Below are 18,182 nucleotides of genomic sequence, written 5' to 3'. Positions count from 1 at the left end.
GAGCTCTGTGCCAAAGTAAACAAATTACTCCTGTTTCCTCCTCTCCTCAGGTCCCCTTCACCATCCGCTGTATAACTGCAGGGTTTCAATGATAGTATGTCCTAAGCCTACCTCTATCTACTTCTTTGTTGCTATCTGTGTATTAAAGCCATCTGAGAATATGAAGCAATATTCCCCATCACACGCCCATGTAGAGGTGTGGAAGTACAGGTGGAGGGGTGAGGAAAGGCTGCAGGCAATGACTACAGACACCTTCCTCAGAAGACCCAACACAGCATGGGAGAAGACTATCCCAGGCAATCTGGAGGTTCACCTCACCAATTTCACTAACTGCTTTCTTTTCAGAACAGTTCCCCAAGCACAATGAACTCAGAGAATTCATCATTGAGCATTAACTTTCCACACAGGCTACTGAATTATAAATTGGGCTTTGAAGAATGAGCCAAAAAACATATCTAAACCTCTGAGGATGAAACTTACTGGGGTGCTTTCACAGCTTGTTTCCAACAGAATACCACCGCCACTGTCATTAATGTATTTAACAGGATTTTGTGGAATTCTGCTCCCCCAAAGTGGAGAGTATGTGATTTTTCTGCATTTCTTGATAAGCCACATTTCAGAGACGTGACTGATGAGAAAGGCCAACCAGATCATACAGTGCAAGTTCTTGTCAGGACATGTTTTCTTTTTAGAGATTATTTTATTGGTGCTTTGAGCAAGCAACTTTTAAAGAAGCAAAGAGGCTTGTGACTATTCTTCTCAGGGATCATGCATTGTTGTGCCAACATCATTTCCAGGAAGGTTTTCACAACAGCCATGATGCTCATCCCCCTCCCTGACCTAACACAGGACAGAGGACATGACCACATGGAGCCTAGTATTCCTGCTTCTCCTTACATTCCATTACATAGCCATTATTTCTCCATGACTACATAGTCTTCTTCCTTCTACCAGCTCTTGCAATGAAAAACTGCAGTAAGTATTTTTTCCAGTTATTTTAGCCTGTCAACCATTCCACTACAGACAATGATCCCAACCCGATAGCTACTGAAATCAGTGAAAATATCTCTCACTGATGGAATGGGACAGAAGCGGAAATATTACAAGAGAAGGAATCCCCTTTCCTGGCTGAAAATGACGTAACTGGTCATATTCCTGGCATAGTTCAATATTACACTGGCTGATCAATGCTGAAGTTCAGCCAATAGCTAGAGCTGAAGTGCCATTTTCCATGTAAACATTCAGTTATCAACACTGGTATAGTTTGGCATAAGTCAAAGCTATATGCAATAACAAACACATTTCCTGCTTACTGAAAGCATTGTATTCTCTTTGGACGCCAACTCTGGAACTTCCTTTATTTGAAATTATATCATCTGGGAAAGTCTCACAAACCTGTCAGAGATACTCAACAATGATCAACATTGGGTGTCTGATTCTGCACAGGATCCTAAAAACATGTGCAAATCAAAAAGATAGGGGAGAGGGAGGAGAGTACTCACACAAGTAGAAACTATGGGTCATGAAGTGCACTGTAACTTACTGTAAGCAGCATACTGTATGACATACCCTCACTGTGACAGTAAGAGAGGGAAAGCTAAGTGTGAAGATGAAGTGATCCCGTGTAACTTTCTCAATGCATTTACATACAAAGAGGCTCTATTTCAATACCAGTGAAGTGTAGACATGATTGCCTATAATAAATTTTATTTAAAGTAGATCAAAAAAGCAACCAGATTAATTCATTCCTCCATCTTTACACTGCTCACATTTCACAGCTCCTGTCTTCAAAACTGCAAAGACCTGCAGCAACTACAGACTTCAATTAGCAGCGAGTTTAGGGTTACACTGGTGAACCTTCCAGCACCAAAATACTGACTTCTGAAATTTCTTATACTTTTATTTCTCTGTGTCACAGGACACTGAGTGGAACTAGCTCCCTCAGCAGCATCACAGTGGAGATGGCCAGCTTGAAAGTAGCTACTTTTGTCAGTGGCCACTCAGGGTATTAACACCGAAGACTGGTCAAATCTGGTCTGTCCACATTTAGCATTCCATCAGGAGTGCAATAAACAACTGCTATATAAACTGTCATGTCTTTTAAAACAAATAAGTCTCATCCTTCAGAAAGGAATTTTTATTAGATTTACAAAGTTCATTATCAATAATGTCTTACCCCCTATGGGAAAAAATGTGTAGTTTTGCCTTCATGTTTTGTTCATCATATTACGCCCCTGTTATGTCATTCTGTGTTTTTAATAGTGCTGCATTTTTATTGTTAATGGAAACAAAGGGCTGTAGCTCTATCATTAATGTCAACTTGTATAAAAAACATTGTCCTCCAGAACTCATTTGCTTTGGACTTTCTAACTAGGAAAACATTTTCTAATGCAAGTAATATTTTATTAATGCCAGAACTCTGAATAATTCTGACAAGCAAACTGCTATTATTTTGTATATGTGCACATAAGTGCCTGCCTTCTGTATAGAGGAAAATGCCATGCAGGTATAATATGCCATTTGAAAGGAAAACAGCTCTAGGAATCAGCAGTATACTAGTTTGTTAGGAATCAAACCTTTCCAAATCCTCTCTATGCTTTTAAAGGTTGTTAGGGTTTTGAAAATGCACATCTGTGTTATCAGTCTTTTATGAAAAGACTTCGTCAATGCTACCAGAAACTAGCTGTTTGACTGCTGCTAACAAAAACCCTAGAGCAACTTGGCCCAATGGTCCAGCTATATATCAGCAAAGAGCATTTAGGGGGAGTATGAGACAGATGTGGCACAATATGCTTCTGAGATGACTGGAAAAAGAAAGCAGTGAATCCCTGAACATATGTCTCATGCCAGTCACCTGGTCAGATGAGAAAGTTCCCAGTAGGGCAGGGACATCTGTGATGGTGAGAATCTGTGGTTCTTCAAATACCAACAAGGAGTAAAAGACAGAACAACCTAGCAGCATCTAGTATTCCTTGTCAGGGACTAAGCCTCTGGAAGGCACAGAAAAGTATGTTCCTTATTTAAGAATTGTTTGAAATTTGTTGGGAGTGTTTTGAGGCTTTCTTTTAAGAGTCAATTACACTCTAGAAAAGTAATCTTTTGCTTAAATCAGAGATGAAAAAAATATTATTGTGCATAGTGGTTTAATATGTCTTTGAAATTAGAAACTATGTTTCTGTGTTTTTCTTAAAAGCAAATAAACTTTGTTGCCTAATATTGTCAAATTATGATGCATAGGGCAATTTTTTAGAGAAAAGGTCAGTAATAGTTGCAAACACAAATTACATTTTCTAAATAATCACAGGATGTAGTATGCAGTCAAAGAGCAAATGTTACCAAATCTGGATGGTGAAAGAGTTAGAAGAAAAAAAAAAAAAAAAAAAAAAAAAAAAGAATTGTTTTGATTATTTTGATGTCACAAATAATTTTGTTCAAAAATGTTTGAAAATGCCACACGTAAATTCACTTCACAGAATTACAGTAAGTTTCTCTACTTGATCTTTCACAGAAATAGACTCAGAGCTCCTACAAGGTCTGGCAAAAAAAAAAAAAAAAATACATTGGAAGCTTTGCCCTTTCATTGACCAACAATGCTATATTAATTACTAGAGTAGTAGTGTCCTTCATGTTTAGCATTCTCCCATAATGAGATATTGTTCCCCCTATAATTTTCCAGATTTCAACTTTTTTTCTGAGAAAACACACACAATATGATAGGACCCTACCAAGTCAAGAGAAACTGAACTATTTGCTATGTCTAGATGATTGTGACAAAAGAGTATTGAGTCAAAGCCCTTTACCTCATTAAGAGGTGACATTAACAAACACTTACTGAAATCAGTGACATTGAAGAGGGCTGCTAAGGTACCTTAAATGTAATACCTTTAGAGTTGGTCATGAAATGCAACTGACAGACAAGATATCCACTCTGTAGAAAAGTGATTGATACTGGAGAACAAAAAGGAAACTTCTTCCTATGCTTCTATGTCAAATAATAGAGGAAAAACAATATGCATTTGGAGAGTAATGAAGTTGTAGAAAGATCACTTAGTCTAAGGATGGGGCTGACATCCTTCTGAAAAGAAGGTACATGGGCAACATAGCTGCTAGTGAAAAGTTCAAAAAGAGAAGGCAGAAACAATTGCAGTCCCAGAAACAGCTGATAAAGTACATAGGCCTTATACTTCAACTGAAAGAAATTTAATCTACAGCATACATGTTACTCTTTGTGACTGCACAAGCATGCATTTGACTTGTATGAGCTAACAGCATTCAAGAAATAAATGGCTGGACCATACAAGACCTTCTGTAGCTGAACCCATACTCTCAATTAAACTTTTTATATTATTCTGCACTAAACTACAGAGTTATTGCAAGCTACAAGCTTGAAAGAATAATGGAGGAACTGCTTTCCTCAGTTTTGAGCTTACAAAAATTAATCATACATGGTACTACAATTATTTAAAACTCTCAGGTTTCATCCATACTCCAAGCAACATTTCTAGTAATAATGAACGCCTTCCACATCCTTCTGGTCTCTTTGTTTAAGTAAAAATTTAAGCAACACTCCCTTCAAAGGAAAGTTAGATACAGTGGATACAAAGTTGATATGCAAAATAACTATGAAAGGGGTTTTTTTGTTTCAGTTGTGTCAGACAAGAAACTTTTCTAGACCTATGGAATAATGGCCCTGACACCACAATTTTTGCTGGTCTAGGCAAGCTACCTCACTTCTCATCCAAACAGAGAGACCCAGATACACCATGAATCCTGCCAAGGAAGGTCTTAATCTTCAATAGCTGCACAGTTCCCATTGGAAACACTCCAGGTCACAAACAACCTAATAAGCACAGCACCAGAACAAACATCGTAAGACATACTTTCCAAGCCTTTATAACATTCGAAAAGCCAGACTCAAAAGGCCATCTGAGTTACTCCCACAACTACTGTAAAAACTTCTGGCTTTCCAAATCATCTGCAGTTAAAATGAAAAGACAGGTAGACAGAAGCAGAAGAAGGGCTATTAAATTGGGTGTAGACATGCAAGTCTAAGACCAAAATCCCAAAGGATATCACTTTTCTCCAGTTTTTCCATTGGGCAGAGCTAGGAGTTAACTTAAAGCATTTAAGCCATAGGACTGCACCACCCATTTGGCTGGGAGGTCCCATGGAGGGGAAGGAAACCTGTCCCCTGCATAGACACTTGCTCCTATCAAAATCTTAATTTTTACTTTGGTTTTTGGAGCCTACATTTATAGCAGCTTGCTTGGTTTTGTACAAAGCACAGGATTTCAGCTTCAAATTTAACAGATACAGTGACACCCTGCAAATACTAACACACAGCTACCCAGATCTTTACTCTAAATTCTATTGCTTCAGTTCTTTTCCCGATTAAGTCTTCTTTCATAGTCTGACAGTGACAACTAAAATGATGTAGTTAAAGTAATAAACAGGGAATTTTAAGTAGTCTGTCAAAATAAGTGACATTTATATCATCTTAGTCTTAAACTCTCATGTAAAGTTCCATTCAAAGTAACTTCTTCATTATACAATCAAATGCTAAAAGTTACCTTCCCCATTGAAAGATGCTGCATTATCTCTCACAGCAGGTAGTGTGCTCCGCATCATTTCTAGCAACAGCATTTAGTGCTTAACAACAGCTGTTTCTTCATTAGAAATATGCTTTTCTTGTCAGCAATTAAACTCTTTCAAAAGCACATCAAGTCAACAGAAACCTCTGACATTTTATTTGCAGCCTGCTGAGTTATCAGCAAAACCAACAGGCCACTGACTGACCTTCAAGCAACGCACTTGCTCCAGAGGCTGGCGAGTGCTGTAACTTTAATACACCCAAGGGCAACAATACCACCACAGAAAGAACTCCCCTTTAATTTTTCAAGGTAGCAGAGATGACCTAGTGATTTTGGATTTCTGTCACTCCGATTAAAAAAACATAAAGAAATGTTTATTGCTAGAGAATGTGAGACAATTAGGAAAAAAATGGTGAGACCAGGAAAGATATACGTGGTAAAAAGAAATGCTGCAAGAAGGGGCCTCTACTTAAAGTTTCATTCTTTCTGAAATTCCAGCAGTCTTGAATAGCTCACAGATGTTGCATGCTAACAGGACTTCAATTTCTTTGCACTAACAGAAGCTTTAAAACACTATTTACATTGTTTTCTAGGCTCATGCATCATCTCTGAAACACCTCCAATGCATTAAACATTTAAATCCCCCCTACTTGTAAAATAGACAATGTTTCCCCTTCTCACAGAATATCACTGGCACCAGCCAAGTCTTCTTACCATTTTTGCTTTAAGCTTGATGTTTATTAGAAGACCAGAATGGGGGCAGGTTTTCTTGCCCTTTGAAAGGTTTCTGATTTGTTACTTAACTAAACATGTTTGTACAGCTTTCTTCATATCTACAAGTCCTTAATCCACAAGATGTCAGTTGAGGCAATAATTATATTAATAAATTGTAGACAGTCTAAGAAGAAAAGAAAGATGGAGAGGCATTTGGAATTAACATGCTGTGAATCAGTCCTGCATCATCCTTTGTCAGTGGCATTAGTGGGCTTTTTTTTTCCCCCCTTCTTGTTGCCTTTTAGTAATAATTTTCAGTGTGTTTGACACATTTCATCTCACTCAATGCACTGAACCCTAATACAAAAGAACGCCAGTTTGTCAAACATACGTTATTTGAGGATGCATATCAGTTAATCTTAGGCAGCTGACATTGTCAAAGACAGCCACACTGGCAAGAGCTAAAAACACTCTAGGAAAGGGGGAAAGAGGGATCATGCGAGAGCACAAGCGTGGCTGCTGAGATACCAGCACCACACAAGGCCAAAGCCCCCAAATTCCTGTCTCTCAATTCTCCCCAAATCAAAAGTCTCCCATGCCAGTTTCAAAGCATGCATTTCCACTGCTGTTGACAAGAGGAGTTGCAAACCTGAAAATAGTCATCCACCTGGCACAGGATCCAGCATCAGATATGTTAAGAGCAGGATGAGAGCAAGACGCTCTTCTGAAAAGACTTTTTAGTTGTCTGCATTAGTTTCACAGAAGCCTCTGTGAACATTTATGGGTCAAAGTAGAGCACATGATTAAGTCTTTGCAGCACTAAGGCCACTACTGGCAATTCAGGATACCCACATTGTTTTGCTGCTATGGACATTACAGAATGAAGTCCTAAAAGGTTTTTTTTTAAACAACAAACAAACAAGCATGTTAAAATAGCAGAACTTCTAGGGATGCCAGGCTTTTAGTGTTTCTTCCAGCTGTTTTTAGCAATTTAAAATGCTAAACGCATTCAGTCTTCAACAGGAGGGCCATCATTCAAAAATTGGCCATTTTGGAGATTATGCAACATACCTGTGGGTTTCTTGCCTCAAAGTTCACAGGAGCTGGAGACACAATAAAGTAATTATGCTGCAAATCCTCTGCGATCAGTCTCTATTTCTGTTTTACAATTTGGCTCAAATCCAGATGTGAGCCAATATGGAAAATGATTTATTCTACAAAATTCCTATTTCTTCAATTTCGAAGCCCATTTATATTATTGAATATGGTTACCTAAGATTAGGGAAAAAAAATTGAAATCAAGAGGACTACAGTGGCAGTAATGGTATTTTCTACATGTATTTAATATGAACTTGCCATTAAAATAAATTTTTTAAAAAGGTTACAATAAAAAACCCTCCCACCTTTCTGGTTTATGTCACATACTAACACTATTTTGGATCTAGTGACTTTTCAAGTTTCCTGTGTATGGTTTGGTTTTTTTCTATTTACCCATTTACCAGACTCAGATGTACAGAAAAGTAACTAATTTTTTATTCCCCAACTTGGCTTAAAAAAAACCCAAACAAACAAAAAACAAAAAAAACCTGAAAAATACAGATAGACTCAAACACAGAACAATTCCTTGAATTACATAACTGATTTCTTCCAGACAAAGGGCTTCATGTTGCTATCCTTATTATTCATTTCTGCCATCTCACAAGACAGAAAACATCTGCTGAAAATAGTCTTTCAAAAAGAAAAATATGTAAAAGTCACTCCCCGGGTACACTGTTTACTGCAAAAAAATAAAAGGTTTCAGTGGTAATATTGCTTGCTCTTTAATGGGAGACCATTTTATTTACTCAGAACAATTTTTATACACTGCTAATTTCCAGAAATTAGTAACAACAGCTACTTCTCCTATTTATAACTTCAAGGTAAAACCATATCTGCTATTCCACTAGTGGAAACACTTCTCAGAAGGAATTTGCTCATTTGGGACCCAACAAAGAATGAGAGAAAACAACACTAGAGAAAATACTCTTTGCCCCAGCACATTTACAAGGAATGCTTTGCCTCTATAGGACTTCAGAAAGTGACTCACTTTCTTCTCAAGAAAGGGTTAGGTTTTATTTGGGATTTACAACATGGCAACACTCCAATGCAAATCCCCCAGGAAGAGAGACGGTAAACATGCATTGGTAGGAGAGAACAGAAGGAACACCCCACCAAATGCTTTGATAGCGATGCCTGTAGTCTGCAGTCCAAGATCTTGAAAAGTTCAGGTTAGAAGGAAAATATTCTGACATACAGCAGCCAGTTCAGAATAAATTGTCTAGGGGTTCAACAGCCAACAACATTCATTCAGAAAATTTCTGTTTAAGCAGCCAAGGATGTCACAGAGCTGCTTTGTTTCTCACATAGGCAGCCCATTCTCTTCTACAACACTTAGTAGTTCCTTGGAAAACTTTTCCTTCCAAGACAAGTGGTTCTAGATCAAAATCATTTTTCTTCAAACTATAAAAAAGAACAAAAGTAGTACCCTTTCCACCTGATCCATCATACAATTTATCTGTTGCACTGGAGACACGTAGATTACAAAAAGAGACAGCAACATTAAGAATAGAATGCAAGAAACATTTCTTTTTCCCATTCTCCATCTGAAAAAGCAGTTTGTACTCAAACAATAGTTTAAAAAAAAAATCATTGCCATCTCTATAAGAAGACACGGCACAAAAATCTTCATCCTGAAGCAGGCTAAGTTTGGAAAAGGGATAACCAAGTAAACACTGTATAGCAGAAAGTGGTTTATATAGCCCCACCTTAACTCCACTATAAGAAACCACCCTCCCAGCAGGCACTGGTAGGACTTTTTATTAAGGAAATGAAAAGAAAAGAATAGCACATTTGGGTGGATTGGTATAAAGAGTATGCAGGGGGTTTGTTTTATATTCTTTAGTAGACAACAGGTCCCCTTGTTCCCTGCTCTACACCTAGGCAGTGTCCTAAGTCTTTACAGGAGGATTTCACCTTTCAGAACCAGTGTGGGAGAACAGGGTGTTGGTGATGCACTTAGGAAAAAAATATGGCAGTTCTACAAATGAACCCTTCCAAGCACCTGACACAGAGTGGCACAAATACAAGTCTAAGACATTTAATGCCTGACTCAATAGAAAATCTCCACTTCATTTGAGTGAGTTTTTGAGTCAGTCTTTTATTGCAGAGATGGAAGAGAAGAATTCAGGTACACTTTAATCGGGCCTGCCCCAAATAGATTACTTTGGGAGAAAGAAACTGTATCTTTAGCAAGTAGCATATGTGTAAAGTAATCAGAACTGTAAGGGAGACACCAAAAGATTTTCCCCTTTTGAAACGCAGTCAGCATCTCCTCTGTGGGGCTGATGAACATACAAAGTTAAAACCAATAGAAAACACAATTAGCTTGACTTTCATTAATACCCAGTAAGGTCATTGTCAATCTGGCCAATGCTATATATAAAATTTCTTCCAAAGGTTGTGCCTAGGAGTCCAGGTTTTGGCTATGACTTTCCCCCTGCCTTGCACAATTGCATAATTAGATTTTTCAAAAATATAAACAAAACCTTTCAACCCTCCCATGCAGCTAGCTGCGTCAGCTTTAGAACATAGGTTCTCTTTGCAAACATGCCAACATCTTGTGATGGATACTCTGACAAGTGCTGACACTGCTATGAAAAACCAATGCTTGGCTACTAGATTTTGTGACAATGCCAGGAGGAAAAAAAATGGCTATTTCTCTTCCTCCCACCTCCCATAGAAGACAGGGAATTTGAAAATAAGATATTAAAAAACAAAACCAAAAATAATCAACAAATATCCACAATTAAAAGGAACATTTAATACTCTAGAACACAGCTTTAAATTTAGCATTTCATTCATCTTCTACTATCAGGAACCACAATAAGGAAAAAGTCTGCTGCCTCTCCTTCAATCAATACAATCCCTTAAGAGTCCAAGCTTCAAAACATTCACATAAAATATTAGTGTTATATATTTGCAGTAGATAAACTGAACCAGCAAGGCAATCAATCAATTTTCAATTACTTGTGGCAACTAGATAAGATGATAGTGCACACACTAACAACTGACAACAGTCACCTAACGAGCAGGCTCATGCCTTACGGAAGTCATGAACCTCTGGGCTACATAATTAATAATAGCCATTTACCATCATAAATATGCATTTCCTCTTCTGTCTTGAGGAATAAAGTTTATTATATGTAAACTGAGATGTGCTCATCACAAAACCATCCAGCATAACTTCTTTTTGCGAGGACCACACACTGCCTTTTATGTTATGGAGAGGGAGTTCATGAAATGCATTAGTAAAATTTCAGGTGTAACAAGAGCATTAACTTATTTATTACTTAGTACATCACAGCACTTTTACATCCCAGTAGATGTGTGCTGAATAATGCCATACTTACAACATCAAACTTCTGTGTGATGTTCCCCTGGACATCAAGTAAATAAACTTTGCCATAATGTGTTCCCAGAGCCAAAAACTGTAAAAGAAAGAGACTGATTACATAAACACAAAGACACCGCAACCAAAACTACAGCAATGCTAAATGAATTCTGGGATGTTTACCAGATTAATGATTAGCAGTGCTGGGGAAAAAAACCCCACCACCTTCTACAGACAAAGGTTCTTTTAACTGCACCTAAAGAATAAAACAGGGCTTCAAACCCATATTACTGTGATAGTGCAAGTTAGCTGTCAGAATGAGTCATGAGGACCCTCATCCACTGACAACTAATGGTGTGTCTGCAGTCTGTACACACTGCCTGATGGACTGTGGCAGCAAATTAAAAATGCAGCGTGAAAGCATGGACCAACACAGACCTGAAATAGTTCAGCTTTTTTTCAATCGTAATGGTTTCCTTTGGGCTTTATTTTAATTCTCCTTCATCATTAACATAGAAACAAAACATTCAAACACAGCAAAAGGCCACCGGTAAGCCATTGGTAAAATACTGCTGAATTATGGAAGGTCTCTGACAGTGCATTTAAGCACAAAGATAACCGCTGGGTTTGCTTCCTTTCACATAGTAACACTCCTACATTGAACACTCTCAAGACAAATACACTTTTCCTCAGAAATCTCAGGAGTTTCATTCTAAAAAACAGTAGCAAAATAAAGAAAATCTCCACACGAATGCATACTCTCACAAACTTATTTTGATACAAACAAGAGGGGAACTGATTCTGAGAGATCTGCTGTTAATTGAACCATGTGAACTACACCTAAACAGAAAAGGAAGAACTTCAGTACTACTTGATTTATGACAGAGGTTTCTTTTATTCCCCCCCTCCTTTCAGCATTACTCAAATAGTCTAGGCTCCTCAATTCTCTGTATTTCACTGCATGTGAGCATGCTTCATTGCAACCTATAATGAAATGCTCAAATTTACAGGCACTGCTAAGCGTGTCAGTCAGGCAGCACAATCTTTAAAAAATAACCTTACAGAAAGTCAAGGTTTAAAAGGATTTATCAAAATGGAATTGCTTAAAATGAAATTTCAGTTCAGGCACTTAAAATATGAAGCTACATTAAAAGGAGTCAAGAAAGGAAAAGAAGGGGTTCATTAGAAATTCATCCCCTGCAATGCCTTTCACTCCTGCAAGGTTGCCTTTTTTCAGGAAGAAAAAAGTCCCCCGGGTGAAAAAATCAATACTGGTTAATAAAACATCAGGTGTGCAGACATAACTAGGTATGACTATTCCACTGCACAGGCCTGCTTGAATGCACCAGGTGCCATGACGATTAGTCATCCAGTGCAGACAGCAAGCCTGGTGAAAATATGATGCTTTAGCAGTGAAAAGAAAAAAAATAATTCTGGGGGGAAATTAGTCTGAATATAGAAGTCAGATTTTCAGGATTCCCAGCAAAGTTAAACTGCTTTAATCAGAGGCATATTTTACATAGTACTGTAAAATTTTGCTAACGATGACTCTAGCAGGCTTTTCCTGCTCTTGCAGGGGAAAAAAAAAAAAAAAAAAAAAAAAAAGAAAACCAACAACAAAAAAACCCACAAAACAGAACAAAACAGAAAAGGACCCTCACAAAACCCATAACCCAGCTCCATTTTCAAGCTCTCTGTTGTAAAAGACCTATTCCTAAAAGACTCCAGTACCTGGCTTCTAACTCTATTGATTCTTCTCATAAATAGTGTATCTAGATTGCTGGAAAACTAAAAGTGCTGAGATACTTAAACAGCTTTCCCGTATTGCCACTCTTTGTGACACTATAGTTAAAGCTTTATCCGTGCACATCCTTATAGGAAAATCCTGTTCCAACTCTCGGCTTTCAAAATTTACCTGAGGCTCAGGAAAAAACTGTAACACAAACAGGCCACAGATCAGGAGGAAATGCTTGCCAATTTTCCAAATATCTGTAATTCTAAGTTGTGAAAAACATTTTAAAAAGACTTAGTGTTTTCATTCGCACAGTTAAAACACAAGCTTCATCTTAAGAGCCTCTTGAGCCATGGCAACAGTCCTTTGAGTAAAAGAAACAGCACAAGTCAATCTAAAAATATAGCCAAATAATAGAGATAGATCCCTCAACAATAACTGTTAAGGAGCTATTACTGGCTGTGAAAAAGCATACATTCAATAAATAGCTATTATGTTTTACATACTAATAGTTACTTGACAAATCATTAACTCATACTTTCAGATGCTCTTCAGCATTCCTCAATATTTTAAAATGTTCTTCAGTATTTATAAAAGAGAAGAAAACTCAGAAAACAAAAAAGCAATTGTTTAAATCACTAAAGAGACATATGAAGTTTCTTCCTTGTAATAACAAAGGAATGATTCTTTGTAAAATTTCTTTACTTTGCATTGTCCTTCATTCACTTTCTCCCTTTCATTCTCTTGTACGTCTCAAACCTTACCAGCATTAGAGCATGAGCATTCCGTCTCCTTGTTTTTAACATATTGAATCAGGGAAGGGGAACGGCGAAGTATTAGTATGACACCCCACAAAAAAAAAACCCAGCCAAGCAAAAAAGGAATATTGTAATTACTTTCTTCTACACTGTATTAACAGAAACTCTGCTGTCTTCCACAGCTGAATATATGCTAAGGTGGCCCCTGGCATGATCAAGTCTGTCTTCAGTGATTCAGGCTGTACAAATAAGCACAGTATATGCCAACTTCCTTTCTGAATAGAAGAAAGTTGGGACTGTATCCCAATTCTAGTTCATAATACTGTTCATAATTAAAATCGAGTGAGCATTTTCCCAATAGCTTACGAAAACATCCCATCCCTGCACCTTGAATTCTCACCTCATTTTCTCACTGAGAAAGTGTGGATTGTTCAACACAGGTTTACCATGAATTTTGTTTATATTAGTGTTGGCTGGCACTGCATCTCTAGATTTGGCAGCACTTCTACACAGAAATATACTGATGCATTATAAGCACAGAAATATATAAAACAACGCAGAAGTTCTCTCTCTGCCACAAAGTCACATAGTACCTTTTCATGCACCGTCATGCAGCTGGCTGCATCCTTCTGGAGAATTTCAGTCACTCCATTAGAAAGCCGTTCATACTTCAGCTTAGGTTCCTCTTCACTCTCATCTTCCTAAATTTTTAAAAGTGTAAGGAAAAGGGAGCAAGAGAAAAAACAAGCATTTAGAAGTTTATTTTAAATAAAAGCAAATTAAAAGATACCCCAAAACTATCACACAGCAACAAGCGAAGATGGATCACTGCTATCTCTTAACAACAGCCATTACACTCAAAAGCCAAACTTCCACATTTTTATCATTGGAGGGAACTTGGGTTGTGCTTTTTTGTTACTGGTTTCTCTTTTTACTCCAAAGTTCTGGGTGCAAACAAAGACTGTATAGCAGCGTATCAATTCAGCTCTAAGAGGCACTTAGTTGGTATCTCAAAAGCAGGAAAAAATATACATGTGTACTTTGTTACTAAAGTTAGTCATTCACAATTTAGAAGAAAAATATAAAAAGGATGGATATGGAAAAACGGATGATGATAAAATAAAGCGTGCCACTGTAGCCACAATTAACTCTAAGCTGAAGCATGCAGGTTACAAAAAACTTCAAGACCTTTACAAGATGCTGCACCTCTGTAGGAAGGATAGAGACAAAAGAATCCACTAGGAATAAGTTAATTGTATAAAACGCACCAATGGGTTTATGTTAAAAAAAAAAAAAAAAAAAAAGAGTGTAAATATGTTGTTGCAGAACTGTCTGGGAAGAGGATCCGGACACAGCATATACCTATGGATCACCTATAATTATCTGCATGTTCAGAACTTTTTCTGGTAAATACCGAAGCGTCCCTCTCTTTCATTTCAAGCATGTTAGCTATTATCACCGAATCACTACTTAGATGCAAAGAAAGATGTTGCATCAAGAACAGAGTGAAGAGGAAGGAGACTGAGCTAAAAAACACAAGCAGCAAATTCACTGATCAAAGAACACCCAACATGTTTATCTCTTCGGAAAAGAAAATCCAAGGTGCAAAATAGCTCTCTGGTCATAGGCATCTATCTGTAACAGATGGTCTACTGAAGTAAAATGCCAGAGAGAGATTTCATAAGCTTCAGTAAGCCTCAGTTAATACTATACATGCACAGAAATACACAAACCCATATATATCCCTTGGTCCTCACTGGGAAACAGTATACCTGCAATAATTGCCTCCTACACTCACTATTAGTTCTAATGAACACATCAACATTGAGTGTGTTTCCCACATAAAACATGTCTTTCATTCCTAAGCAACCAGAATATACCAGTGCAGTGCTCTAGTAAAGGAGTGCCTTTACTTCCCACCAACCACTGCTTTCCAATCCCTAGAACAGAAAATAAAAATGTACAGTGTCAGCCTATGGCAGAAGAACTATTTGTGCAACATTTTGTTGTAGCTAATGATGTGAAAAATAAATTTGGAAAAAGACACATGTTAACTTATTAATTAAACATATTTTGTTTAAATTGCCTTTGGAGTACTAAAGCCAGTCTTTCCCAAGTTAAATATTATGGCCATTTACCATGTGCGCTACCATCACACACAGTAATATGTACATACCCTGATACAAAACAAATAAAAGCCACACAGACCTATGGAAACACTCAATATTTAGCCCCATGCTTATATAAATATGCTGCAAAGAGAGGCCTTTTTAAAATGTTATTTGAGAGTTTTATGACAGGATAGAAACAAGATTAATATAGGGATGTCAGCAGTCCATGACGTAGCAGTCTGAAGTGAGGTGTCAAATTGTCCACCAAGAAACAATTTTATTCAGTAAATCTAACACTGAACAAAGTTGTTACTAGACAGAATGACAATGTCAAATTACAGGGCTGTATATAAATCAGCCAAATTCTGTGCACCTACAGATCCTTAATAAATGACTACAAGGTAGAGGGAGGAGATAAAGTCAAAGAAAAAAAGCGTACATGTGATGGAAGGAGGGCATAAGGAAGTATGCGTCCATTTTACAGCAATTAATACATTACTGCATTTTATACATTGCTTACAAAGATTACACTTGAAATGCATGGGTAATCACTGAAGAAATTCATAAAAGTAAAAACTGAACTCCAGTCATCTAGTTTTTGTAAGATTCCACATGTTGCTGAAGTCTGGACATCCAATGTGCAACCAACATGAAAAGTTAATTCTAGTCTCTTGAGCAGTTTGCATAAAAGCATTCATCCATGGACCATTAGATAAAGTTACTGCAAATAAGTTTTGCCTGTCTTATTTATGAGTGAAAACTAAGTAATTTTTCCTGCACATGGTTGTACAAAAAATATATACTTTCAAAATCAGTGCACCGAAGCATTCTGCCAGGCTTCAAAAAAAGTAAGTAAAATGAAACTTCAAATATTAGGCACGATGATGTACCCATTTCATGCTTTCTTGACAGGTATCTTTTATGTTAAGTAAAAGTCAAGCCAGAAGGTGAATTGAAACAGGGTGGGGCCACTTCACTGTAAACAAGATGAAGTGAAAAAGGTGATTTGCAAAAATGCGAGATTTCTCTACTACTTCAGACTCTACCTGATGTATTAAATGCATTCGATGATCTCTTATTCAGAGTATCAGAGTTTAATCATTTTAAAGGTATTTTTCTATCAGGAAAAGCTTTTATGCAGTCTGAACTTCTAAAGTAAACACAAGCCAGTGTTAATAAAAAGCAAATCAATAATTTTTGTTAAATTTTAATAATCCTGAAAACCTACAAATAAAACCATCAGCAGCCTGAGTTGAGATGACAGTTAGCTGCGTTTCTATGACAACCTAGAGGAATAGTACAAGTCCTGACTTGCAGCAAAGCTAAGATATAAACAGAGTGACATTTACCCCATACAAGAAAAGTCACAGCATTCCTTTTTTAAGGAAAAAAAAAAAAAATTAAAAAAAAATTGCTCAACTAACATGGATTTTTACTAAGTGTATGATACTTTTAATTAAAAAGAAGTCCTTTAAACCATCCTAGAGGTTTCTAAACATTTGAAAAAGAATTTTATAGCACTGCTTCTTGTACCACCACTTAACATTTCTTCCATATTTTCTTCCTAAAAAAACCCAAACCAAAACAAGCCCAACAACACTGAATTTTGAAATTCTTAACAAATGTATTAAGAGCAAAAGAAATATATACTGCACAAAATGTGCAAAGCGCTCCACACATGGCAGCCTTAAATTCCAAAAGGGAAGGAGATCCACAGAGCTGACAGGAGGAAGCTACCTTCGCAGTGTTATAAAATAAATAATGACCATTTTTCAACCACAGGAATGCTAATTTGAAACTCATATTCCATTTAGTTTTCTAGTTGCCTTTTACTGCTGAAGCTAGCAGTCAAATTGCTAAAAATATGCTGTAAAGAACCTGTAAAGAACAGGTATCCATAAACATTGAAAGCACATTTCCAATTGAATGAAATAGTCTAATTAATTATCCAGTAAGACTAATACAAATTCTTTCCTACTAAGAGCTCTTCCATTTGTCGCTGCTGAAGTCCTGAACTGAAAACAAATTCCTTTTCCCAAACCTAACACCTAGTAGGTCTGAAACTCGCTACCAACTCTTCTCCTGGAGCAGATTTACAAAACTGCGGAGAGCTGCAAATGTGCAATAAGCTTTCAAAGGGCCAGTGCCACTGCGACAGATGCTCATCCACCTTTCTGAATGCAGGTTCGCAACATTCTTCAGATATTCTGCCCCGTCTTTCCTAGCTTTGCCCACATGAACAACTGTGGTGAATTCACGAGTAGTAAAAAAAAATATCTGAAATCGGTCCTCACGAAGACAATTTCCAGATGGAACCTGTGGGCAGTTCCCGGAGTTATTCCATTAGCCCACATTTGCTCCTGCAGCAAAGGATCTGCCCACAGGACAGTCTGTCACATGAACTACATGCTCTACTGATTGTGGATACTCTAATTACGTTACGGGCACTGACAGCAAAGTGTCATCCTTCCCACACGATTTGCCCTCAAAGTTCTTCAAAACCTTTATGGAAATAAACGGTGCATACATTACAAGGCAAGTGCCCTTCCTCTTTGCTGCACATCTTCTGTCCAGTCCCAGCTAGAATTCCAATTACTATAGGTGGCCATTCCAGCCTTGTTTACGCCTGCAAGTTTTAACCCTGCAAAGCATTTAAACTGAAATACAAAGATACCTGAGGTCCATTACTCAAGCAATTTCAAAGGAGCTACACCCACATCCTACTGCAACAAGGCCCCAGCGTCATAGGCCTTCCTAAAAGGCCATGTCCTGAAAAAAAAGACACAACAAACAAAAAAAGCACAGCTCATCTTCATTTTTTTCGTGCTTGCTTTCAAGTTTATGTCG

The 18,182-nt window shown here is 37.4% G+C and overlaps 1 protein-coding gene across 4 annotated transcripts in view; it reads right to left on the bottom strand.

Moving 5' to 3' along the window:
• The window catches only part of VPS41 (VPS41 subunit of HOPS complex), a 117,888-nt gene that overhangs the window by 82,388 nt on the left and 17,318 nt on the right, over positions 1–18,182 (bottom strand). For all 4 annotated transcript variants that reach the window (XM_030009366.1, XM_030009367.2, XM_030009368.2 and 1 more), the window contains exons 3-4: positions 13,818–13,925; positions 10,754–10,831 (exon numbers count right to left, since the gene is read on the bottom strand). In XM_030009366.1, the coding sequence (XP_029865226.1) occupies positions 10,754–10,831; positions 13,818–13,925 (186 nt within the window). The remainder of the gene's footprint in view (positions 1–10,753; positions 10,832–13,817; positions 13,926–18,182) is intronic.

This window comes from Aquila chrysaetos, chromosome 3, assembly GCF_900496995.4.
Source record: "Aquila chrysaetos chrysaetos chromosome 3, bAquChr1.4, whole genome shotgun sequence".
Lineage (NCBI taxonomy): Eukaryota > Metazoa > Chordata > Aves > Accipitriformes > Accipitridae > Aquila > Aquila chrysaetos.
Note: the sequence above shows the minus strand (reverse complement) of the source record. Positions and strands in the feature narration are given on the sequence as shown.